Source organism: Pelodiscus sinensis, unplaced genomic scaffold (genome assembly GCF_049634645.1).
Source record: "Pelodiscus sinensis isolate JC-2024 unplaced genomic scaffold, ASM4963464v1 ctg38, whole genome shotgun sequence".
NCBI lineage: Eukaryota > Metazoa > Chordata > Testudines > Trionychidae > Pelodiscus > Pelodiscus sinensis.
The window spans coordinates 3,294,148-3,320,440 of NW_027465857.1; the positions used below are offsets into that span (position 1 = coordinate 3,294,148).

The 26,293-nt window shown below is 62.9% G+C and overlaps 1 protein-coding gene across 2 annotated transcripts; it reads right to left on the reverse strand.

The window, feature by feature from the left end:
* Positions 1-7: 7 nt before the first annotated feature.
* Positions 8-7,843, reverse strand: LOC142823909 (uncharacterized). 2 transcript variants are annotated; one of them, XM_075915682.1, is made up of 5 exons: positions 6,586-7,843; positions 4,765-5,465; positions 4,104-4,211; positions 1,124-3,640; positions 8-875 (listed from the first exon to the last, which is right to left on the reverse strand). In XM_075915682.1, exons 4-5 carry the CDS (start codon positions 1,595-1,597, stop codon positions 462-464), a joined length of 888 nt encoding a protein of 295 aa, XP_075771797.1. In that variant the 5' UTR covers positions 1,598-3,640; positions 4,104-4,211; positions 4,765-5,465; positions 6,586-7,843; the 3' UTR covers positions 8-461. The 2 variants fall into 2 exon arrangements, with proteins under 2 accessions (XP_075771797.1, XP_075771796.1); XM_075915681.1 differs by having other exon boundaries at positions 4,765-7,843.
* Between the last annotated feature and the right edge of the window lie 18,450 nt (positions 7,844-26,293).

A 26,293-nucleotide genomic window follows, 5' to 3' on the forward strand; every position in this document is an offset into this window, starting at 1 on the left:
TTGTTGTTAAAACAGGTGTCTTTATTTGACATCAGGAAGGGGGGTTAGGGAGGGGAAGGGGGGGAGGGTGGAAGAAGGCCCCAGTGGGGCATGCAGGGAGAGTTCAGTCCTCCTCCTCCACCTGGAAGCTCTCCCGCAGGGCTTCCCAGATCCGGACGGTCCCCCGCTGGGCTTCCCGGACGGCGGCGGTGCGGGGCTGAGCGTAGTGGCCAGCCATGCGCTCAGCCTCAGCCATCCAGGCTGGCAGGAAAGTCTCCCCCTCCTCTCGCACAAATTGTGCAGCACACAACATACTGCCACCATGGGAGAGATATTGTGCTCAGCAAGGTCGAGGCGAGTGAGGAGGCACCTAAATCTGGCTTTCAGGCATCCGAAGGCCCCCTCGACCACGATGCTGGCTCTGGTCAGCCTGGCATTAAAGGCCTAGCAGGAGGGGTTGAGGTGCCGCGTGTATGGCTTCATCAGCCAGGGCTGTAGGGGGTAGGCCGCATCCCCCACCAGGCACATGGGCATGTCCACGTCCCCAACCCTGATGTGGCGGTCGGGGAAGAAGGTCCCGGCCTGCAGCCTCTGGCACACGGAGGAGTTCCGGTACACCCGTACGTCGTGTGCCTTGCCAGACCAGCCCACATGAATGTCCTCCCCATGAACTGGCCCCGGTGGTCACACACGGCCTGCAGGAGCACGGAGAAGTACCCCTTGTGGTTGACATACTGGGAGGCCTGGTGTTCCGGGTCACGGATGGGGATGTGCATCCCGTCGATGGCCCCCCCGCAGTTGGGGACGCCAAGGGCGCCGAACCCCCGGATGACGGCGTCCGGGTCGGCGAGGCGGACCACCCTGCGGAGCAGCACTCGGTTGATGGCCTTGACCACCTGCAGAGAGACAAAGCAAACCGCGAATCACTGGGGTGTCTGGGTGGCTGGGAGTGTTCGTGCCCTGGCACTGCCCCGCGCCCCACTCCCGGAAGCAACCCCCCGGGCGGCGTGTAGTACGGCCGGGACAGACCAAACCCTCTGGTGCGGGGCACTTTCACCTCCTCCCCCCACGTTTTCCGTGGGGCGGCCCCTCCCCTCCTTACAGCCCCCCTCCCCCCCGGCCCCGTGGCCGGTGGGTGCCATACCTGCATGAGCACTGCTCTGATGGTGGATCTCCCCACGCCGAACTGGTTCCCGACGGATTGGTAGCTGTCCGGCGTGGAGAGCTTCCAAAGGGCGATGGCCACACGCTTCTGGAGGGGGATGGTGGGCCTCATGCAAGTGTCCCGTCGCTGCAGAGCAGGGGCGAGCCACTCGCAGAGCTCCAGGAAGGTGTCCCTCTTCATCCTGAAGTTCTGGGTCCACTGTCTGTCTCCCCAGCACTCCAGAACGATGTGGTCCCACCAGTCGTTGTTGGTGTCCAGACGCCAGATGCGGCGGGGCACGCTGGCGTCCGGGCGCTGCTGCGGCTCCTCCACGGCTCCCGGGGAGGCCAGGCGGAGAGGTAGGGGGCTGACGTGCACCAGGTGGTGCCAGGCAGCCTTCAGCCATTGCTGGCAGGCTTGCAGCAGCAAGTCCAAAAACTGCACCAGAAAGCCCAGGGCGAGCTCTGGCTCCATGTTGCCAACTGCGGCGGCGGCCCCAAAGGGAACCACCGACAGACAGGCGCAGAGAAAAACGCTTTGCTGTCCCTTGGCGAGGTAGGCAAGCAAGAGGAAAAGCTGAGAACCAGCTGTCCAGGGGGGTCCCTTTAAGCACGAGCCTCAGATAGCCTCAGACAGCAGCCACACAAAGCAACTACTGACCTGATGCCCTGCCGGAACCGGTTTCAGCTGCCCTTAAGTGCACCCCAGCGTCCAATCGGTGTGGACACGCTAGTTTGAATTAGCAAAACGCTAATTCGAACTAGTTTTTAAGTCTAGATGCGCGAATTCGAATGATCTTAGTTCGAATTAACTAATTCGAACTAAGTTAGTTCAAATTAACTAATTCGAACTAAGTTAGTTCAAATTAGTGCTGTAGTGTAGACATACCCTTATTGTTTACACCCCTGAGCAACATAACTAGGTCAACCTCAGGTTTAGGTATAGACCAGCCCTAAACCATTTACCATTCTCCCATGTCCCCCACTGAGCACTGCCCTCCTCACTCGTGAGCAGACCCTGGAGTGGAATTCCTGGTCCTCTACCTTCTGTGCTCCTGGGACCCTCAGCCACCCAGGCCAAGTGGAGTAAAAAATGGCCATTCGGTTACTGAGTGAAATCTGGAGATTAATGATGAAATGTGTGTGCAGTAACCGCACATGTGGGTTATTGATATTTTCTTTTGCATGCCTGTAAAATGCACTGACATGAAAGATTGCATGGTTGATAAGTCTTGATGCTTTTTCAGCCATATTAAACATAATTTGGAACAGCCTCTTATTAGTCACTCTTTACACTTACATATGGAAGTACGGGAACAAAGCTGCCCAGAGGCAGCCACAAGAGAGGGAGAGCGTGTGTGTGCGTATGTGCACGTGTGTGTGAGCTGCAGGGAAGCTGCACCTCTAAAAAAATCGGACCCAAAGTCTTTTGGGTCAGGCGTCCCAAAACAGAAGCACCAAAAGTTATGAAAACCTTTGAAAATGTGGTTGCCTCAGTTTGCCTCTCTGGCACTGAAGGTATGTCTACACTGCTGTGTAAATCCAGTCTCATACTCAGGTTTGAGCTCAAACTGCTTTGCTGTCTGCACAAAAATCTGTCAGATATGGGTCAGCAAGGGCTCAGGACTCATTCAAGGCTGGGTTTGAGCCAAAAGCTTGCTAGGACTTAGGGTCAAGCTGGTCATTTTGCAGTGTGGATGCAGCCATGCCACAGACCCTAGTCAGAAGGGCTGTGTAGCTGTTTAAGTTAGTGGGGGCCATGCTGACTCATGGCAAGCCCCGAATCCAGAGCCTCAATGGCCGGATGGCGACTAATTTGCAGTTCTAGTGGCCCGCCCTGATTCGGGGCCAGGCAGTAAATTAACAGTTAAACAGTGGTCCGGCAGGCTACCCCACAGTCTGGGAGCCCAGGCCCTGAGTCAAGGCAAAACAACAAATAAACACTTGTACAGTAGTCTTAGGGGCTTCACAACAGTTTGTGAACCCAGGTCCAGGGTCAGGGCAAGGGAGTAAGTACACAGGTAAACAGTAGGGTGGTTCCTCGGCACAGGCCTGTTCGCAGGCTGAGCCAGGGGTCGGTACTCCTCGCTGGCAGAGAGCCAACAAGCGCAGGGGTTTTCGCCCACAAGGGGAAACCTGCCACCCAGGGGAAGGGGTGGTGGGGGGGGACGCGGGCCCTCCCTACTCCACCGTGTCCCAGCCCAGGGCCCTAACAGTGGCAGTGCTGCAGCCAGCGGGACCAGCGGGGCTCCAGGCCGTAACGCGCCATCATGGTCGGTGGGTCAGCGGGGGTCTGAACCGCAGCACGCTGCCCACCCGACCTCCATTTCTTCAGCCGTCCCAGGGTTGGCTGTCCCTGGGCCACTTCCCTGCTCCCCCTGGGGGCTTACCTGGGTTGGCTGCCGCTCCTCGCTGTCAGCTAGGAACGGGGGTGCTGGCAGTGTGTCCATCAGCTTGGGATCCGAGGTAGGCAGGGGTCCAGGTGGTCCAGCCCACTCATCTGGGTCTTGCACCAGCCCTGAGGGGCCAGGTAGATTGGTGGGCCCGGGTGGTGGCCTCTGCAGGGGTGTCCCGGGATCCAGGCCCATCAGCCGCCAGGGCGGTCTAGGCCTGGGCTCAGGGCCTGGTAGCGGCCCGGGCAGTCCAACCCACTCATCCACCAGAGTGCGGCGCGGCAGAGCCTTCCGATGCTGGGGCTGGGGAAGAGCCTCTGCCCTGCTTAGCAGCTAGGCTCTGACTGAGCTGGGAGCTTCCCTTCTTATACCCCTAGCTCTCACTTCCTGTTTCCTGTGGGCCGGGCTGGGTGATTCTGGCACCGCCCACCAAGGAGTTTCTGTGGGAGCTTCCTCCTCTGAGTCAGCGGGGGGCCACGCCGACTCACTACACTCCCCGCCCCCAAGTCCAGACTCAGGTCACGGAGGCTGGATTCTGGCTCTTCCCCTGAGCGGGAGAAAAAAAGTCAGCATTTACGTGTTCCTTACCAGCTCGGTGTCAGATCGAGAAGACATATTGCTGTAGTGTTAGGTACCAGCATGTGAGGCAGGCGTTGGTGTCTTTCATCCGGTGTAGCCACTGTAGCGGGGCATGGTCTGTCACAAGGACAAAGGGGGCACCTAATAAATAATAACGGAGGGCCTCAATGGCCCATTTGACAGCAAGATCCTCTTTTTCCACTGTGGAGTATCTGCACACTCGTGAGAGCAGCTTTCTACTCAAATACAGAATGGGATGTTCATCTCCATCTGCCTCTTATGAGAGGACTCCTTATCAAAGTCCGGGCTAAAAAGCACCGGTTCCTGTGACAGGATCCTTTTCACATTACAAAAGGCCTCCTCACACTCAGTAGTCCACCTAACCTGTCGGGGGCTGTCCTTCTTCAGGAGAGAGGTGAGGAGGGCCGTAATGGTCGCAAATTGAGGAACAAATCACTGATAATAGCCAGCCAGGCTGAGAAATTGTCGGACCTGGCATTTAGTCCGGGGCTGGCCAGTCTTGCAATGCTTGGACCTTTCCGATAAGGGGTCGGACCTGTCCTCTGCCTAACATGTACCCCAAATAAGTTGTTTCTTGCCAACCCACCCTGCATTATTTTGGGTTGGCTGTGAGCCCCGCCCATTGTAGTGTCCGAAGGATGGCTGTTACCTGCCTCAGGTGTGTGTCCCAGTCTTTGCTGTATATCACAACGTCATCTAAATAGGCTGCCGCGTATTGTGTGTGGGTGCTCAAGAGGCGGTCCATTAGTCGCTGAAACGTAGCTGGTGTCCTGCGTAGCCCAAAAGGCATCCTCACAAAGTGGTAAAGACCGGTGGGGGTGGCAAAGGCTGTCTTTTCTCGAGACTGTGGATCAAGGGGTATTTGCCAATACCCCTTAGTCAAGTCCAGTGTGGTAATATATTTGGCTGTCCCTAGTCACTCCAACAATTCGTCCACTTGGGGCATAGGATAACTGTTAAACTTTGAAATAGCGTTCACTTTGCGGAAGTCAATGCAAAAACGCCAGGTTCCATCAGGCTTAGGCACCGACACGACAGGGCTCCACCATTCACTCCAGGAGGGTTCTATCACCCCCAGTTCTAGCATAGTCTGGATTTCCCTTTGGACGGCTTCCCGTCTTTGTCGGGGTAGAGGGCAAGTTGCTTCCCGGACCACGGTCCCTGGGGTCGTCTGGATCTTATGATAGATTACTGTTGTGTATCCTGGACGTGCGGTAAACATCTCCTGGAAGGAGTCTAGCAGGCGGCGAACGTCTACACGCTGTCGGGGTGAGAGGGTGTTCCTGAGTGCAGGCTCCTCTGCTGACTCCCTGGTATCCAGGTCAGCCACCTGAGGCCCCAACGTAGGGTCTGGAGGATGAGGGGCAATCATTAATCCCTATGGGTATGTCTACACTAGCCCCCTAGTTCAAACTAGGGTGGCTAATGTAGGCATTCGAACTTGCAAATGAAGCCCGGGATTTAAATATCCCAGGCTTCATTTGCATGTTCCCGGGCGGGCGCCATTTTTAAATCCCCTTAGTTCGAACTGACTGCCCGCGGCTACACGCGGCAGTCAGAAGTTAATCCGAACGAAGTCCTTAGTTCGGATTAACTGTTACTCCTCCTGCAATGCTTGGATTCAGGCATATGAGGAGATAGGACAGAGATGTAAACCTGACAGTCTTCCTTGACACTATTAATTATCCAATATGTTCTTTATTTTAATAAGAACCGATCTTATTGCTAATTCATTAAGGAAAGGATGGTTGTAAGCCTCTCTTGAATGTACAGTATCCCATAGCAAGAGCCCTAATTCAGCTCCCATTAGCCTGTGCAGTGGAGACACAGTGGCAGAAACACTATTGAGGCACTGTTTTGGGTCATTGCTTTAGAGTACGGTGGCATTTTTGTAAATGAAAGGAACAGGGTTAATGCCTTTGCCATACTCACAAACTTTAGAATCGTAGAATCCTAGGGCTGGAAGAGACCTCAGGAGTCATCGAGTCCAGCCCCCTCCCCAAAGCAGGACCAACCCAACTAAATCATCTTGACAATGTATTGATGAGATGCTTTCCTTTCTGCCAGAAAGGCCTATAGCAGGGAGCCATACAATGGACTGATAGTTGCAGATACAATTACTATGGCAGGTACCAGCATACGGATCATGGCCACACTTAGCAGAAACCAAGCTTTAGTTAAGACTAAAGTTTAGTTTAGATAGATAGCTGCAGCGGCACAGGAGCCAGCAAACAGAGCTGTAAACAGGGGAGTTTGAGTGGGAGTTTGGATACTGGAACTTGTTTGGGGTTTGTTTTTGCTGTGGAGGGGGTGTTTTGGTCTGTTTTTGTGTTCACCGGACTAATAGGATTTTGGTGAGAAAGTAGATAAAACGCAGAGGCATTAGTGGCCATGACCCAAGTAGTAGAGAACACAAGGAGGATGATTGGATGTGGTAGCTGCGGTATGTACATGATTCTGGAGGAGGTACCTGAAAGGAGTTTTGTTTGCATGAAGTGCCGCCTGATAGAGCTGATGGAAGAAAAGATCCGAGGACTGGAGATGCAGGTGGAACTGAGGTTGAAGAGGATTATTAAGGGAGCAGGAAGGAATCCATTGATCATCCTTCATGTAGGAAAAAATGATACGGCTAGATTCTCGCTGGAATGAATTAAGGGAGACTATGCTAGGCTGGGGAGGACGCTCAAGGAAATTGAGGCTCAGGTGATCTTTAGTGGGATTCTGCCTGTTCCTAGAGAAGGGCAACAAACATGTGACAGGATTATGATGATCAATAGATGGCTTAGGCAGTGGTGCTATAAGGAGGGCTTTGGGATGTATGCTCACTGGGAGGCATTTATGGACAGAGGACTGTTCTCTCGGGATGGACTTCGCCTAAGTAGGGAGGGAAATAGATTTCTAGGATGGAGGCTGGCTCAACTGATTAAGCAAAATGCAGGACAATGTAGCACTTTAAAGACTAACAAGATGGTTTATTAGATGATGAGCTTTCGTGGGCCAGACCCATTTCCTCAGATCAAAAAAGCTCATAATCTAATAAACCATCTTGTTAGTCTTTAAAGTGCTACATTGTCCTGCATTTTGCTTCAACTACCCCAGACTAACACGGCTACATTTCTATCACTATTCAACTGATTAAGAGAGCTTTAAACTAGGAATTTGGGGGAGACGGTTGGGAGATGCCCAGGTAATCTCTACGACGGATTTTAACACTGAGAGGGAAGAAAATGAAGTAAGAAAGGATATAGCTCGGGGTAGGAGAATGTACATAAGGAAGGGTGGGGTGGATACCAGTTTAATAGGTCATATTGGAGGTACAATGTCCGTGCCAAATTGGGTAAAGAATGTGAATGAGGCCAAACAGCAAAAATTAAGATGTTTGTACACCAATGCGAGGAGCCTAGGTAACAAAAAGGAGGAACTAGAGCTATTGGTCCAGGAAGTGAAACCAGATATTATAGGAATAACAGAAACATGGTGGAATACTAGGCATGACTGGAGTACAGGTATTGAAGGGTATGTGCTGTTTAGGAAAGACAGAAATAAGGGTAAAGGTGGTGGAGTCGCATTGTATATTGTGACAGGGTCAGGCCAGGGAGCTGCTGCAGAGAGGGCCTATTTGAAATCATGGGAAGGTGGGCGGGCTTTGCCCGCCCACATTCTAAAAGCCCCTCCCCAACCTTATGGGAGGGACACTGAACCCATGTTCAACTGAATCCGGGGGACAAAAAATGACTACAGGGTCAAGGAGTGCAGGTCACAGGTTTAAAATAAGGGAGCCGGATGGGGACACCGAGCAGAGAACCCCGGACAGCGCCCACTGCTCCTCAAAGCTGTCGATGGAGCCAGTGGACGCTGCCCAGAGGAACTCTGCCCGGATTCGTGACACGAGGGAGGAGCGGAAATAGGCCCCACAGTCGCTGAGAACCCCCTCGTCTAGCATCCTCCTCCTGCTATTAAAGATGGCAGCTTTCGCTAAGGCCAGGAGGAGGTTGACGAGGAGGTCTCGCAACTTTGTGGGGCCACGGATTGGGTGTGCGTAAATAAAAAGGTGAGGGGAAAAGTGCAGCCAGAACCTCAATGAGAGGTTCTGGAGGAGCCGGAATAGGGGCTGCAACCTGGCGCATTCGAGGTAGGCGTGCGCCAGGTTCTCCCTCACGCCGCAAAAGGGGCAGGTGTCCGGGATGGGGGTGAACCGCGCCAAGTACACGCCCGTGCTCACGGCCCCGTGAAGGAGCCGCCAACTGATGTCCCTGACGGGCCGCGGAATTAAGGTCGAATAAACGCTGGCCCATCGGCGTTCCCCACCCTCTATAGGTCTGAGGTAGTCCCGCCACTTTGTATCGGGGCGGGACACGAGGGTGGGGAAGTGCAAAGCGTGGAGCACGAGCGTGTACAGCTGTTCCCTGGGCGCGGCCCGGAAACAGACCGGCTGCAGATTTTGCAGCCGGCTGGGCGTCCAAGGGTGGGGAGGCCGGGGGGGCCCGCAGGACAGGGTCCCGATAAAGAGGGACGGAGGCTTTGCAGGAGGGGAGGGGCGGGGCGTTCCCTCTCGCAGGGCTCTCTGTAGGAGATCGCGAGCGGGCTGCGACAAAGCCGCCTTCACCTCCTGGAGTAGGCGCAGGGGGGTTCGAGGGGTGGAGAGCCCCATGCGTTGAGCGAGCGCTCGGGGATCCACCCAGTCCCCCCTGTCATAGTCCAGGAGGTCCCCGACCATGGTGGTTTCTGCCAGGATCAGCCTCCGGTGCACCGAGGGAGACTCTGCCACGTGCACGCGCAAGGCTGGATTGTGGAGCAGGGGCTCCGCGAGGAGGTCTGCTCCCTCGGAGGCCACAACGGACCTGGTCGCCGAGAAGAGCTTCCAGGTCTGGAGGAGGTCCTGGTAGAATTCCGGCAGTTCTGAGAGGTCTCGCGGAAGACCCCTCGGCTGGATAAAAAAGAGCTGCCGGTCGTATCGGAGCCCTCGGAGGCGGCGGAGGAAGGCGTGCCCCAAAATGCTCCATGCCGGACTACCTGCACTAAAGAGGAGTCTCTGCAGGGCCTGGAGGCGGAAGGTCCGGACCTGGCTGCGCACACAGACCAGGCCCTGGCCCCCCTCCTCCAGGGGGAGAGACAAGACCCCTGGAGAGACCCAGTGCAGTCCCGGCCAAAGGAACCCCAAAGCTGCCCTCTGGAGCTTGGCCAGGACCTCCGGGTGCGGGCGCAGGGTGTTGAGCCGGTGCCAGAGCATGGACAGGACCAGCTGATTGAGCACGAGCGCCCTCCCGCGAAGGGAGAGACACCGGAGCAGTCCCGTCCATCTCCGCAGCCGCTCACCCACCCTGGCCTCCAAACCTTGCCAGTTTTCCGGCGGAGAAGGATGCGTGGCGGATAAATAGACGCCCAGATAGAGCAGCGGACCCGCGCTCCACCTGATGGCCTGAAGCGCGGGTGGGAGGGAGCCGGCCCGCCACCCGTCCCCGACCACCAGGCCAGAGCTCTTGACCCAGTTGACCCGGGCGGAGGAGGCTGCCGAGTAGACGGCTTGGCAAGCCTCCACCCGTGCCAGGTCGCCCGGGTCCTGGACCACGAGGAGCACGTCATCGGCGTACGCCGACAGGACCAGCCGCAGCTCCGGCTCCCGAAGCACCAACCCCGTCAACCTCCTATGGAGGAGACAGAGGAAGGGCTCGATCGCCAGAGCGTACAGCTGGCCCGACAGCGGACACCCTTGACGTACCCCCCGCCCGAAGCTGACCGGCTCGGTCAGGGTCCAGTTGAGCTTGACCAAACACTCCGCGAGGGCGTACAGCACCCGGAGAAAACCCACAAACCGGGGCCCGAAGCCGAAGGCCTGCAGGGTGCCCAGGAGATACCCGTGGTCCATCCTGTCGAACGCCTTCTCCTGGTCCAGGGACAGGAGGGCGAACGACAAGCCGTCCCTACGCCCGAGCTCCAAGAGATCCCGGACCAAATACAAGTTATCGAATATACTACGGCCCGGGACGGTGTAGGTCTGGTCGGGATGGATCACGTCCGCCAGCACGGACCGCAGTCGCAGCGAGATGGCTTTCGCTACGATCTTGTAGTCCGTGCTGAGGAGCGAGACGGGACGCCAATTCCGTAGGTCGCGGAGGTCCCCCTTCTTCGGCAGCAAGGCGAGCACCGCTCGCCTGCACGACAGAGGGAGGACCCCGCTCTCCAAGGACTCGGCCCAGACGGTGACGAGGTCCGGGCCGAGGACGTCCCAGAACACGCGGTAGAACTCCACGGTCAGCCCGTCTATGCCCGGGGTTTTGTTGTTGGGCATGAGACGGAGGGCTTCCGAGAACTCGGCCAGAGTGAGAGGCAGCTCCAGCCGGTCTCGGTCGCCCGCGCTGACCGTCGGGAGCTCGGTCCAGAGCGCCCTGCAGGCGTCGGCTTCGGTCGGATCCGGGGAGAACAAACTGGCGTAGAAGGCCCTGGCCCTTCCGCGCATCTCCGCCGGGTCCGTGAGGGGGGTGCCGTCCTCCGCCAAGAGGCAGGTGACGTGCTTTTTAGCCCCCCTCCTTTTCTCCAGGGCATAGAACAAACGGGAGCCGCGATCCATCTCCCGAAGGAGGTGGATGCGAGATCGAACAAAAGCGCCCCGGGCTCTGTGATCTTCCAGGGCCCGGAGCTCCTCCCGCTTCTCCCGGTACGCTTCGCGGAGGAGTGGATCCTCGGGGGCGGACGCCAGGCGCCCCTCCAGCTTCAACACCTCCCGTTCCAACTGCTCTATCGCCGCATCTCTCCGCCGGCTGGCGCCCCGGGAGTAGTCACGGCAGAAGAGCCGGGCGCGCACGTTCCCCACGTCCCACCAGCGCCGCGCTGAGGGAAAGGCGGGCCGCTGCCCCCGCCAGGCCTGCCAGAACTCCCGGAAGGACGCCACGAAGCCCGCGTCCTCCAGCAGGCTATTGTTGAAGTGCCAGTAGGCCGGCCCCAGCCTCTCCGCCGTCAGAGAGGCTTTCACGGCCACCAAATGGTGGTCCGTGAACGGGGCCGGCCGGACGCTGGAGGAGTGGGCTCGTGCCAGATGGAATCGCGAAAGGTAGATGCGATCCAACCGGGAGTGGCTCGACCGCTCGTTCCCCACCCGGACGTAAGTGAAGGTGGTACTGTCGTCCGGGTGGTGGTCTCGCCAGACGTCCACCAGGGAGTGATGTTCCACGATCTCCCTGAGGACGTCCGCCGCGGCCTGGCAGTTCGCGAGTCCTACACGGTCCCGGTCATCGAGGATGGTGTTAAAGTCCCCGCCCAGGACCAGGCACTCGCGAGGATCCAAAGTGCCGAGGAAGGTGGCCGCCTGCCGATAAAAGGTGACCTGGTCCGGGCCCGCGTTCGGGGCGTAGACGTTGACCAGGTTCAACGTCTGCCCCTCCACGCGGGCCCGGACGTGCAGCAGGCGGCCCGGGACAACCTCGGCGGTCCCCAGCACCTCGGGCCGTAGGGCAGGGGAGAACAGGGTGACCACCCCGGCCGAGCGAGCGCTGAGGTGGCTAAAATACACCCCGTCCCCCCACTCCAGCCGCCAGCCAGCCTCGACGGCTGGAGTCGTGTGGGTCTCCTGCAGGAAAACCACCGAGTACCCCCCCTCCCGGAGGAAGGAGAGCACCCGGCTCCTGCGGAGACCCGCCCTACAGCCCCGGGCGTTCAGTGTCGCGATGGTGGCGTAAGTCATACTGAGGGCTGGGGTGGATCCTTGCGGGCAGGTGAGTCGGCGGCCCCCCGCGGGCCCGGCAGCAGACCGCTCCCCGACCCGAAGGTCAGGAGAGAGTCTCGAAACTTGCGGGCCCGGCGGAAGGCCGCGTCGTCCTGCCTATTGGCCCCTCTCCCCTGCTGCAACAGGGCTCTAGTGGCCTGAAGGATGGAGTGAAAGTCCCCCCAGCGCTGGAGGGCGAGCTGCACCTTTCCTCTTGCCCCGCGGTTGTCCGCGAGGAATTGGCGCAGCTCGCTCCTCAGCGCCGAGGGGGAACCGGGGTTCTCCTCCGTCCGGGCCCTCAGGTGGAGCTCACGGGCCACGGAGGCGGGCAGACAGGGGTCCGATCCCCGTCGCTGCGCCGACACGGCTGGCGCCGAGCTGCCCGCCCCCGACCCCGGCAAGGGAGGAGGTGGCGGAGGGAACACGGCAGCCCCTAACAGATCGGGGACTGGGGATACAAAAACAACCCCCCGAGGGCCGCCCATAGCTAGCGGGAATGAGACGGCCCTCGCGGGGGTGGCACTAGCGGACATTTGGGGAGGTGGTAGGGGTGAATCGGGTGACACGGCCGGGGCCGGGATGGGAAAAGGGTGGGGGGACAGCAACGGAAGGGTGTTTTCCACGGTAGGGGTGGGGGGGAGGGTGGGCTCTAGGCTGGACGATGGGTCAGGGTTGGGGAAAGGGGCAGACATGGGGGTAGGAGAGGGATCGGGAACAGGGGAGGGTTCGGTACCGGAGATGGGTTCGTAAAGGGCAGAAGCGGGGGTGGGGGGAGGATCGGGACGTGGGGGGGCATCGGAATCCCAGGCAGGGTCTGGGAAGGGGTCCCCCGTGGCCATTCCACCAGGCTGCGGCGCTTCCCGGATGGGGACCTGGGGGTCGGGATCAGGAACGGGGGGGTCCGCGCCGACGCCGGGCTCAGATGGAAAAGCTAGTATTAGTGCCTCGGCGTCGGCCAGTATGGTATCCTGTGGTGGGCCCCCAACGGGAAGGGAGGATGACCGCCCCACCCCGGTTACTGGAGGGGGGGCACCCTCAGCCCCTGGACTCGGTCGCTCGGCGCCAGCTGTCGCCCCGGGGGGCTCGGCAGCATCCGTTCCGGCGCTCGAGTCGGCCGGGCCAGTGGGCAGTATCAGGGGTGCCCCGAGCGTGAGGATGGGGTCGGCCACCTGGGACACGGGGTTGGGGAGAGGAGGGGGCGGCGCCACGGAGTCGCCGCCCAGACCGAGGCCCGCTGGCGGAGGGTCGTCCTCCCCCTGGGTGAGCGGGGTCAGACCCAGGGCCTCGATCTCCTCAAAGATGGAGCTCAACTCCATCCCCTCGGCCCCAGAGCCTTCCCCTCCGGCCACCAAGGCACCAATTACCTCGGCGGGGACGGAGGGGGGGTCAATTGGAACCTGGGCCGGGGGGGCTCCATCAGAGGCCTCCTCGTGGATAGGCTCCTCAGGGGGGACTTCATCGTCCCCCCTCGCTGCCACGGCTTCCTCGGCCGGCGCCTCCTGCTGACGCTCGCCGGGGGGGATTTTGACAGCGCTGGCCCCCCTCGGGATCTTTCGGGGGGCCTTCCCGCCCTCCGCATCGGAGGGGGGAGAGGAAGCCCGCGAACGGCGGGCTTTGCGCTTCCCCCGGACGAGCGTCCAGTCCTCCGAGGTGGAGGTGGAGGGCTGGTCAGCAGGGGCAAGGCCGGGGGGCACGTTTGATTTTCGGGGAGGTCGTTGTGGCAAAGGAGGGAAGGAGGGGGATACCTCCACCTGGGGAGGGCCCTCTCCCTTGCCCGGCGGCAACCGCGCCACCCTCTCCTCCTCGGGCCCCGCAGGGACAGATTGAGTAGAGGCGGGGCCCGCCTGCCCGCTCGGGCATGTCGGAGGGGGCGCCTCCGGCTCCCGAGCAGGGCCGTCGGTTGGAGGAGGGGCGGCCGCGGAGGCCAGACTACCAGGGGGGCTGGCGGTGGTGGGGCCAATGTCCTCACGGGCCCCGGAGGTCCCGGACGCTTCCCCCGACCGGGCCAAGGGACAGTCCCTCCGGACGTGCCCCATCGCCCGGCAGAGGAAGCACCGGGTCTCCCCCGAGGAGTAGTGGACTCGGTAGAGAGCCCCCTGGTAGGGCACCATGAAGGACCCCTCGAGCGCCTCCCCGCCACGCGCCGCCGGCGGCAGCTGCAGCTGTACCTGCCGGCGGAAGGATAGGACGTGGCGGAGGGCGGGGTCCTTACAGCCCAGCGGGAGAGGGCTGATGGTCGAGATGGGCTTCCCCAAAGTGGAGAGGGAAGGTAACAGGGCGGCATTAGGGAGGAAGGGCGGGACGGAGGTGAGCACCACCCGTACGCCCAGGTCCTCCAACGGTTCGAGGGGCACGTGCACGCCCCCCACCGCCAGGCCCCTCTCCACCGCCTCCTGGGCGGCGGCCTCCGAGGCAAGGAAGAACACCGCCTTGCCGTACATCTTAGAGGCCGCCACCACGGCCGAGGCCCCCACCACCCTCGCCATCGCCCGCACGTAGGTTTCCATGTGGGGCGAGGCGGCGACCAGGAGGCAGCGGACGCCGTGCCTCCTGGTCATGGCGGGAAAGGGGCCCCGGCCGCCAGGGATGGAGCTGGAGGCGGCAGTCGGGGCGGATGACCCGGCACGTGGGGGGGCGGCAGCGGCCACCTGGGCGTACGCTCTGGGGGCTGGAGGTGGATCGCCCCCAGAGCCGGTGGGGGGAACAGCAGGGAGGGGGGAAGCTGCAGCCGGTGTCGGGGCTGCAGCGGGCGGGGCGGTTTTGGCCACGGAGGGGTCGGCTTTCCGGGCCGGGCCCTTGCCTTTCTTCCCTCCCCGGTTTTTCTTGCCGGCCGAGGCAGAGGATCCACCCTTGTCAGGGGGGGCAGCGGCCGTGGCAGCAGCAGAGCTCGGGTCGGGGGTAGGGAGGTCGGCCGCAGCAGTTGCCTGGGCCGATGGCTCTGATGGGGCCGAGGGACCATCAGGGACGGGGGTCTCCTCCATCCTGGGGTGTGGGCCTATTTGAAATCATGGGATGGTGGGCGGGCGAAGCCCGCCCACCTTCTAAAAGCCCCTCCCCAACCTTATGGGAGGGACACTGGACCCATGTTCAATTGATTTCTTGGGACAAATAATGACTAAAGGATCAAGAAGTGCGGGCTAGAGGTTCAAAATAAGGGAGCCGGATGGGGACACCGAGCAGAGAACCCCGGACAGCGCCCACTGCTCCTCAAAGCTGTCGATGGAGCCAGTGGACGCCGCCCAGAGGAACTCTGCCCGGATTCGTGACACGAGGGAGGAGCGGAAATAGGCCCCACAGTCGCAGAGAACCCCCTCGTCTAGCATCCTCCTCCTGCTGTTGTAGATGGCAACTTTCGCCAAGGCCAGGAGGAGGTTGACGAGGAGGTCTCGCGACTTTGTGGGGCCACGGATTGGGTGTGCATAAATAAAAAGGTGAGGGGAAAAGTGCAGCCAGAACCTCAATAAGAGGTTCTGGAGGAGCCGGAATAGGGGCTGCAACCTGGCGCATTCAAGGTAGGCGTGCGCCAGGTTCTCCCTCACGCCGCAAAAGGGGCAAGTGTCTGGGATAGGGGTGAACCGCGCCAAGTACACGCCCGTGCTCACGGCTCCGTGGAGGAGCCGCCAACTGATGTCCCCGACAGGCCGCGGAATTAAGGTCGAATAAACGCTGGCCCATCGGGGTTCCCCACCCTCTATAGGTCTGAGGTAGTCCCGCCACGTTGTATCGGGGCGGGACACGAGGGTGGGGAAATGCAAAGCGTGGAGCACGAGCGTGTACAGCTGTTCCCTGGGCGCGGTCCGGAAACAGACCGGCTGCAGATTTTGCAGCCGGCTGGGGGTCCAAGGGTGGGGAGGCCGGGGGGGCCCGCGGGACAGGGGCCCAATAAAGAGGGACGGAGGCTTTGCAGGAGGGGAGGGGCGGAGCGTTCCCTCTCGCAGGGCTCTCTGTAGGAGATCGCGAGCGGGCTGCGACAAAGCCGCCTTCACCTCCCGGAGTAGGCGCAGGGGGGTTCGAAGGGTGGAGAGCCCCATGCGTTGAGCGAGCGCTCGGGGATCCACCCAGTCCCCCCTGTCGTAGTCCAGGAGGTCCCCGACCATGGTGGTTTCTGCCAGGATCAGCCTCCGGCGCACCGAGGGAGACTCCGCCACCTGCACGCACAAGGCTGGATTGTGGAGCAGGGGCTCCGCGAGGAGGTCTGCTCCCTCGGAGGCCACAACGGACCTGGTCGCCGAGAAGAGCTTCCAGGTCTGGAGGAGTTCCTGGTAGAATTCCGGCAGTTCTGAGAGGTCTCGCGGAAGACCCCTCGGGTGGATAAAAAAGAGCTGCCGGTCGTATCGGAGCCCTCGGAGGCGGCGGAGGAAGGCGTGCCCCAAAATGCTCCATGCCGGACTACCTGCACTAAAGAGGAGTCTCTGCAGGGCCTGGAGGCGGAAGGTCCGGACCTGGCTGCGCACGCAGACCAGGCCCTGGCCCCCCTCCTCCAGGGGGAGGGACAAGACCCCTGCAGAGACCCAGTGCAGTCCCGGCCAAAGGAACCCCAAAGCTGCCCTCTGGAGCTTGGCCGGGACCTCCGGGTGCGGGCGCAGGGTGTTGAGCCGGTGCCAGAGCATGGACAGGACCAGCTGATTGAGCACCAGCGCCCTCCCACAAAGGGAGAGGCACCGGAGCAGTCCTGTCCATCTCCGCAGCCGCTCACCCACCCTGGCCTCCAAACCTTGCCAGTTTTCCGGCGGCGAAGGATGCGTGGCGGATAAATAGACGCCCAGATAGAGCAGCGGACCCGCGCTCCACCTGATGGCCTGAAGCGCGGGTGGGAGGGAGCCGGCCCGCCACCCGTCCCCGACCACCAGGCCAGAGCTCTTGACCCAGTTGACCCGGGCGGAGGAGGCTGCCGAGTAGACGGCTTGGCAAGCCTCCACCCGCGCCAGGTCGCCCGGGTCCCGGACCACGAGGAGCACGTCATCGGCGTACGCCGACAGGACCAGCCGCAGCTCCGGCTCCCGAAGCACCAACCCCGTCAACCTCCTACGGAGGAGACAGAGGAAGGGCTCGATCGCCAGAGCGTACAGCTGGCCCGACAGCGGACACCCCTGACGCACCCCCCGCCCGAAGCTGACCGGCTCGGTCAGGGTCCAGTTGAGCCTGACCAGACACTCCGCGAGGGCGTACAGCACCCGGAGAAAACCCACAAACCGGGGCCCGAAGCCGAAGGCCTGCAGGGTGCCCAGGAGATACCCGTGGTCCATCCTGTCGAACGCCTTCTCCTGGTCCAGGGACAGGAGGGCGAACGACAAGCCGTCCCTACGCCCGAGCTCCAAGAGATCCCGGACCAAATACAAGTTATCGAATATACTACGGCCCGGGACGGTGTAGGTCTGGTCGGGATGGATCACGTCCGCCAGCACGGACCGCAGTCGCAGCGAGATGGCTTTCGCTACGATCTTGTAGTCCGTGCTGAGGAGCGAGACGGGACGCCAATTCCGTAGGTCGCGGAGGTCCCCCTTCTTCGGCAGCAAGGCGAGCACCGCTCGCCTGCACGACAGAGGGAGGACCCCGCTCTCCAAGGACTCGGCCCAGACGGTGACGAGGTCCGGGCCGAGGACGTCCCAGAACACGCGGTAGAACTCCACGGTCAGCCCGTCCATGCCCGGGGTTTTATTGTTGGGCATGAGACGGAGGGCTTCCGAGAACTCGGCCAGAGTGAGAGGCAGCTCCAGCCGGTCTCGGTCGCCCGCGCTGACCGTCGGGAGCTCGGTCCAGAGCGCCCTGCAGGCGTCGGCTTCGGTCGGATCCGGGGAGAACAAACTGGCGTAGAAGGCCCTGGCCCTTCCGCGCATCTCCGCCGGGTCCGTGAGGGGGGTGCCGTCCTCCGCCAAGAGGCAGGTGACGTGCTTTTTAGCCCCCCTCCTTTTCTCCAGGGCATAGAAGAAACGGGAGCCGCGATCCATCTCCCGAAGGAGGTGGATGCGAGATCGAACAAAAGCGCCCCGGGCTCTGTGATCTTCCAGGGCCCGGAGCTCCTCCCGCTTCCCCCGGTACGCCTCGCGGAGGAGTGGATCCTCGGGGGCGGACGCCAGGCGCCTCTCAAGCTTCAAGACCTCCCGCTCCAGCTGCTCTATTGCCGCATCCCTCCGCCGGCTGGCGCCCCGGGAGTAGTCACGGCAGAAGAGCCGGGCGCGCACCTTCCCCACGTCCCACCAGCGCCGCGCCGAGGGAAAGGCGGGCCGCTGCCCCCGCCAGGCCTGCCAGAACTCCCGGAAGGACGCCACGAAGCCCGCATCCTCCAGCAGGCTATTGTTGAAGTGCCAGTAGGCCGGCCCCAGCCTCTCCGCCGTCAGAGAGGCTTTCACGGCCACCAAATGGTGGTCCGTGAACGGGGCCGGCCGGACGCTGGAGGAGTGGGCTCGTGCCAGATGGAATCGCGAAAGGTAGATGCGATCCAACCGGGAGTGGCTCGACCGCTCGTTCCCCACCCGGACGTAAGTGAAGGTGGTACTGTCGTCCGGGTGGTGGTCCCGCCAGACGTCCACCAGGGAGTGATGTTCCACAATCTCCCTGAGGACGTCCGCCGCGGCCTGGCAGTTCGCGAGTCCTACACGGTCCCGGTCATCGAGGATGGTGTTAAAGTCCCCGCCCAGGACCAGGCACTCGCGAGGATCCAAAGTGCCGAGGAAGGTGGCCGCCTGCCGATAAAAGGTGACCTGGTCCGGGCCCGCGTTCGGGGCGTAGACGTTGACCAGGTTCAACGTCTGCCCCTCCACGCGGGCCCGGACGTGCAGCAGGCGGCCCGGGACAACCTCGGCGGTCCCCAGCACCTCGGGCCGTAGGGCAGGGGAGAACAGGGTGACCACCCCGGCCGAGCGAGCGCTGAGGTGGCTAAAATACACCCCGTCCCCCCACTCCAGCCGCCAGCCAGCCTCGACGGCTGGAGTCGTGTGGGTCTCCTGCAGGAAAACCACCGAGTACCCCCCCTCCCGGAGGAAGGAGAGCACCCGGCTCCTGCGGAGACCCGCCCTACAGCCCCGGGCGTTCAGTGTCGCGATGGTGGCGTAAGTCATACTGAGGGCTGGGGTGGATCCTTGCGGGCAGGTGAGTCGGCGGCCCCCCGCGGGCCCGGCAGCAGACCGCTCCCCGACCCGAAGGTCAGGAGAGAGTCTCGAAACTTGCGGGCCCGGCGGAAGGCCGCGTCGTCCTGCCTATCGGCCCCTCTCCCCTGCTGCAACAAGGCTCTAGTGGCCTGAAGGATGGAGTGAAAGTCCCCCCAGCGCTGGAGGGCGAGCTGCACCTTTCCTCTTGCCCCGCGGTTGTCCGCGAGGAATTGGCGCAGCTCGCTCCTCAGCGCCGAGGGGGAACCGGGGTTTTCCTCCGTCCGGGCCCCCAGGTGGAGCTCACGGGCCGCGGAGGCGGGCAGACAGGGGTCCGATCCCCGCTGCTGCGCCGACACGGCTGGCGCCGAGCTGCCCGCCCCCGACCCCGGCAAGGGAGGAGGCGGCGGAGGGAACACGGCAGCCCCTAACAGATCGGGGACTGGGGATACAAAAACAACCCCCCGAGGGCCGCCCATAGCTAGCGGGAATGAGACGGCCCTCGCGGGGGTGGCACTAGCGGACATTTGGGGAGGTGGTAGGGATGAATCGGGTGACACGACTGGGACCGGGATGGGAAAAGGGTGGGGGGACAGCAACGGAAGGGTGTTTTCCACGGTAGGGGTGGGGGGGAGGGTGGGCTCTAGGCTGGACGATGGGTCAGGGTTGGGGGAAGGGGCAGACATAGGGGTAGGAGAGGGATCGGGAACAGGGGAGGGTTCGGTACTGGAGATGGGTTCGTAAAGGGCAGGAACAGAGGTGGGGGGAGGATCGGGACGTGGGGGGGCATCGGAATCCCAGGCAGGGTCTGGGAAGGGGTCCCCCGTGGCCGTTCCACCAGACTGCGGTGTCTCTCGAATGGGGACCTGGGGGTCAGGATCAGGAACAGGAACGGGGGGGTCCGCGCCGACGCCGGGCTCAGATGGAAAAGCTAGTATTAGTGCCTCGGCGTCGGCCAGTATGGTATCTTGTGGTGGGCCCCCAACGGGAAGGGAGGATGACCGCCCCACCCCGGTTACTGGAGGGGGGGCACCCTCAGCCCCTGGACTCGGTCGCTCGGCGCCAGCTGTCGCCCCGGGGGGCTCGGCAGCATCCGTTCCGGCGCTCGAGTCGGCCGGGCCAGTGGGCAGTATCAGGGGTGCCCCGAGCGTGAGGATGGGGTCGGCCACCTGGGACACGGGGTTGGGGAGAGGAGGGGGCGGCGCCACGGAGTCGCCGCCCAGACCGAGGCCCGCTGGCGGAGGGTCGTCCTCCCCCTGGGTGAGCGGGGTCAGACCCAGGGCCTCGATCTCCTCAAAGATGGAGCTCAACTCCATCCCCTCGGCCCCGGAGCCTTCCCCTCCGGCCGCCAAGGCACCAATTACCTCGGCGGGGACGGAGGGGGCCTCGGTTGAACCCAGGGCCGGGGGGGCTCCATCAGAGGCCTCCTCGTGGATAGGCTCCTCAGGGGGGACATGGTTGTCCCCCCTCGCTGCCACGGCTTCCTCGGCCGGCGCCTCCTGCTGACGCTCGCCGGGGGGGATTTTGACAGCGCTGGCCCCCCTCGGGATCTTTCGGGGGGCCTTCCCGCCCTCCACATCGGAGGGGGGAGAGGAAGCCCGCGAACGGCGGGCTTTGCGCTTCCCCCGGACGAGCGTCCAGTCCTCCGAGGTGGAGGTGGAGGGCTGGTCAGCAGGGGCAAGGCCGGGGGGCACGTTTGATTTTCGGGGAGGGCGTTGTGGCAAAGGAGGGAAGGAGGGGGATACCTCCACCTGGGGAGGGCCCTCTCCCTTGCCCGGCGGCAACCGCGCCACCCTCTCCTCCTCGGGCCCCGCAGGGACAGATTGAGTAGAGGCGGGGCCCGCCTGCCCGCTCGGGCACGTCGGAGGGGGCGCCTCCGGCTCCCGAGCAGGGCCGTCGGTTGGAGGAGGGGCGGCCGCGGAGGCCAGACTACCAGGGGGACTGGCGGTGGTGGGGCCACTGTCCTCACGGACCCCGGAGGTCCCGGACGCCTCCCCCGACCGGGCCAAGGGACAGTCCCTCCGGACGTGCCCCATCGCCCGGCAGAGGAAGCACCGGGTCTCCCCCGAGGAGTAGTGGACTCGGTAGAGAGCCCCCTGGTAGGGCACCATAAAGGACCCCTCGAGCGCCTCCCCGCCACGCGCCGCCGGCGGCAGCTGCAGCTGTACCTGCCGGCGGAAGGATAAGACGTGGCGGAGGGCGGGGTCCTTACAGCCCAGCGGGAGAGGGCTGATGGTCGAGATGGGCTTCCCCAGAGTGGAGAGGGAAGGTAACAGAGCGGCATTAGGGAGGAAGGGCGGGACGGAGGTAAGGACCACCCGTACGCCCAGGTCCTCCAGAGGTTCGAGGGGCACGTGCACGCCCCCCACCGCCAGGCCCCTCTCCACCGCCTCCTGGGCGGCGGCCTCCGAGGCAAGGAAGAACACCGCCTTGCCGTACATCTTAGAGGCCGCCACCACGGCCGAGGCCCCCACCACCCTCGCCATCGCCCGCACGTAGGTTTCCATGTGGGGCGAGGCGGCGACCAGGAGGCAGCGGACGCCGTGCCTCCTGGTCATGGCGGAAAAGGGGCCCCGGCCGCCAGGGATGGAGCTGGAGGCGGCAGTCGGGGCTGATGACGCGGCACGTGGGAGGGCGGCAGCGGCCACCTGGGCGTACGCTCTGGGGGCTGTAGGTGGATCGCCCCCAGAGCCAGTGGGGGGAACAGCAGGGAGGGGGGGAGCTGCAGCCGGTGTCGGGGCTGCAGCGGGCGGGGCGGTTTTGGCCACGGAGGGGTCGGCTTTCCGGGCCGGGCCCTTGCCTTTCTTCCCTCCCCGGTTTTTCTTGCCGGCCGAGGCAGAGGATCCACCCTTGTCAGGGGGGGCAGTGGCCGTGGCAGCAGCAGAGCTCGGGTCGGGGGTAGGGAGGTCGGCCGCAGCAGTTGCTTGGGCCGATGGCCCTGATGGGACCAAGGGACCATCAGGGACGGGGGTCTCCTCCATCCTGGGGAGTGGGTGGAGGGAGGTGCAAATAGCAAACTGTGGGCGGGGGGGGGCAGGGGTTAACCACTCCTCCCCACCAAACAGCAGGCGGGGGCGGAGGGCATCAATGGAAGGGGGGGGGGGTTGGAAGGAGGGGGGGCACTGGGTCCAAGGAAGGGCAACCGTAAAAGGGAAGGGTTAGCAGCCACTCCTCCCTGCTGAGACTAGGGCAGAGGAGGAGGGCGCTATTGCAAGGGAGGGGGCACGCGAGGGAAAAAGGGGGGGTACACAATTGGGGAGGAGGAGAGGGAGAGGGAAGGAGGGGGAGGGGGGGAACCAACCACTCCCTCCCACTAACTGATTTCAGGGAGGGAGGGCTCTACCAGGAGTAGTAGACTGGAAACCTAAGAGGCCAGCAACCTGTCCTCCCTGCAAGGCTGGAAGCAGAGGAGGAGGGTGCTGGCAGGGCAGGCAATGAACAAGGTAATGGGTGCAGGGCGGGGGCCGGCTCCTCCGGCTGCACTGGGGTACAAGAAGGACTATGGGGCTGTTGAGCGGCAGGGGTGATGTGAAGGGAGGGTAACTAAAAAGGGGGGGGGGCACAAGCGCTCGGGCAGGGGGCAGAGCTCTGGGTGGGGCTACAGGACTTCTGGGGGGGTGGGGGAGGAGGGGCATCGGGTTAGCAGGGCAGGATAGGGCAGTAGGGGCTGGGAGACAGAGCACTAGCTGAATGTGGGCAGGGCAGGTGAGAACAAACTGAAGCTGAGCTAGTCAGCAAACTGAGGAGGGGAGAAGGGAACAGAACTGGCTAACAGAGTGGGGAACAGGGCAAGGGAACCAAGGTAAGGGGGGGGGCTCCCAACCTGACACTGCTGAGGGAAGGGGGCCAAGTCCAAGGGAGGGGGGGGAAGCTCGCCCACAAGCGTTTGTGGGAGGCTCAGTCCTCGCCCACTGCCGCAGCAAAGACAGTCCCAGGTGGCACAAACAGGGGGGAACAGCCAGCCCCACCGAGGGGCGCTTCCTTGGTGGTGTAGGGGTTGGTGGAGGGGGTTGTGGGGCAGGTGGTATGGGGGGGGGAGGGGGGGCAGCTGGACTAGGGGGAGGGCTCTGCGCCTCTCCCCCAGCCCCCCTCCTGGTGTCTCTGTCCACCACCACCCCAGGAGCAGGTAAAAAGCTCAGTTCTTGCAAACAAACCCCCTCCACAGTCCAACCGGCAGTCCTTGTCCTCCTCGGTGGGGTGCAGGTAGTCAGCAGCAGCAACAGCAGGCGGGGAGCAGCCAGGTGGGGCAGGCCTCCGGGTGGTGGGTGCTGGTGGGGTCCTTCTTCTCCGGAGCAGTGGAGGAGGGGAGAGGAAGGGCAGCCGGCAGGCCCCCCCTCTCCCCTCAGGCGGCAGCAGCAGCAGCAAGTGGTGGTGAGAAGCAGCAGCAGCAGCTGTGGCTGGAGCAGTGTCCAGGGAAGCAGGCCTCAGCAGGCAGGAGGGCGGCTGGGTGGGTGGGGAGGGCTCTGGCTGGTGCAGGAGCAGGAGCAGGAGCGGGAGCGGGGGGAGAAGGGGGAGAGCAGCTTCTGCACCCTGCTGCCTCACCTCCTCCTCCTTCCCAGGAGTTGCAGTGGGGCAGGGGAATGGCACCCACGGAGCCCGAGTGCGGGGGGCCTATTTGAAATCATGGGATGGTGGGCGGGCGAAGCCCGCCCACCTTCTAAAAGCCCCTCCCCAACCTTATGGGAGGGACACTGGACCCATGTTCAATTGATTTCTTGGGACAAATAATGACTAAAGGATCAAGAAGTGCGGGCTAGAGGTTCAAAATAAGGGAGCCGGATGGGGACACCGAGCAGAGAACCCCGGACAGCGCCCACTGCTCCTCAAAGCTGTCGATGGAGCCAGTGGACGCCGCCCAGAGGAACTCTGCCCGGATTCGTGACACGAGGGAGGAGCGGAAATAGGCCCCACAGTCGCAGAGAACCCCCTCGTCTAGCATCCTCCTCCTGCTGTTGTAGATGGCAACTTTCGCCAAGGCCAGGAGGAGGTTGACGAGGAGGTCTCGCGACTTTGTGGGGCCACGGATTGGGTGTGCATAAATAAAAAGGTGAGGGGAAAAGTGCAGCCAGAACCTCAATAAGAGGTTCTGGAGGAGCCGGAATAGGGGCTGCAACCTGGCGCATTCAAGGTAGGCGTGCGCCAGGTTCTCCCTCACGCCACAAAAGGGGCAGGTGTCTGGGATAGGGGTGAACCGCGCCAAGTACACGCCCGTGCTCACGGCTCCGTGGAGGAGCCGCCAACTGATGTCCCCGACGGGCCGCGGGATTAAGGTCGAATAAACGCTGGCCCATCGGGGTTCCCCACCCTCCATGGGTCTGAGGTAGTCCCGCCACTTTGTATCGGGGCGGGACACGAGGGTGGGGAAATGCAAAGCGTGGAGCACGAGCGTGTACAGCTGTTCCCTGGGCGCGGTCCGGAAACAGACCGGCTGCAGATTTTGCAGCCGGCTGGGGGTCCAAGGGTGGGGAGGCCGGGGGGGCCCGCGGGACAGGGGCCCAATAAAGAGGGACGGAGGCTTTGCAGGAGGGGAGGGGCGGAGCGTTCCCTCTCGCAGGGCTCTCTGTAGGAGATCGCGAGCGGGCTGCGACAAAGCCGCCTTCACCTCCTGGAGTAGGCGCAGGGGGGTTCGAAGGGTGGAGAGCCCCATGCGCTGAGCGAGCGCTCGGGGATCCACCCAGTCCCCCCTGTCGTAGTCCAGGAGGTCCCCGACCATGGTGGTTTCTGCCAGGATCAGCCTCCGGCGCACCGAGGGAGACTCCGCCACCTGCACGCACAAGGCTGGATTGTGGAGCAGGGGCTCCGCGAGGAGGTCTGCTCCCTCGGAGGCCACAACGGACCTGGTCGCCGAGAAGAGCTTCCAGGTCTGGAGGAGGTCCTGGTAGAATTCCGGCAGTTCTGAGAGGTCTCGCGGAAGACCCCTCGGGTGGATAAAAAAGAGCTGCCGGTCGTATCGGAGCCCTCGGAGGCGGCGGAGGAAGGCGTGCCCCAAAATGCTCCATGCCGGACTACCTGCACTAAAGAGGAGTCTCTGCAGGGCCTGGAGGCGGAAGGTCCGGACCTGGCTGCGCACGCAGACCAGGCCCTGGCCCCCCTCTTCCAGGGGGAGGGACAAGACCCCTGCAGAGACCCAGTGCAGTCCCGGCCAAAGGAACCCCAAAGCTGCCCTCTGGAGCTTGGCCGGGACCTCCGGGTGCGGGCGCAGGGTGTTGAGCCGGTGCCAGAGCATGGACAGGACCAGCTGATTGAGCACCAGCGCCCTCCCACGAAGGGAGAGGCACCGGAGCAGTCCCGTCCATCTCCGCAGCCGCTCACCCACCCTGGCCTCCAAACCTTGCCAGTTTTCCGGCGGAGAAGGATGCGTGGCGGATAAATAGACGCCCAGATAGAGCAGCGGACCCGCGCTCCACCTGATGGCCTGAAGCGCGGGTGGGAGGGAGCCGGCCCGCCACCCGTCCCCGACCACCAGGCCAGAGCTCTTGACCCAGTTGACCCGGGCGGAGGAGGCCGCCGAGTAGACGGCTTGGCAAGCCTCCACCCGCGCCAGGTCGCCCAGGTCCCGGACCACGAGGAGCACGTCATCGGCGTACGCCGACAGGACCAGCCGCAGCTCCGGCTCCCGAAGCACCAACCCCGTCAACCTCCTACGGAGGAGACAGAGGAAGGGCTCGATCGCCAGAGCGTACAGCTGGCCCGACAGCGGACACCCCTGACGCACCCCCCGCCCGAAGCTGACCGGCTCGGTCAGGGTCCAGTTGAGCCTGACCAGACACTCCGCGAGGGCGTACAGCACCCGGAGAAAACCCACAAACCGGGGCCCGAAGCCGAAGGCCTGCAGGGTGCCCAGGAGATACCCGTGGTCCATCCTGTCGAACGCCTTCTCCTGGTCCAGGGACAGGAGGGCGAACGACAAGCCATCCCTACGCCCGAGCTCCAAGAGATCCCGGACCAAATACAAGTTATCGAATATACTACGGCCCGGGACGGTGTAGGTCTGGTCGGGATGGATCACGTCCGCCAGCACGGACCGCAGTCGCAGCGAGATGGCTTTCGCTACGATCTTGTAGTCCGTGCTGAGGAGCGAGACGGGACGCCAATTCCGTAGGTCGCGGAGGTCCCCCTTCTTCGGCAGCAAGGCGAGCACCGCTCGCCTGCACGACAGAGGGAGGACCCCGCTCTCCAAGGACTCGGCCCAGACGGTGACGAGGTCCGGGCCGAGGACGTCCCAGAACACGCGGTAGAACTCCACGGTCAGCCCGTCCATGCCCGGGGTTTTATTGTTGGGCATGAGACGGAGGGCTTCCGAGAACTCGGCCAGAGTGAGAGGCAGCTCCAGCCGGTCTCGGTCGCCCGCGCTGACCGTCGGGAGCTCGGTCCAGAGCGCCCTGCAGGCGTCG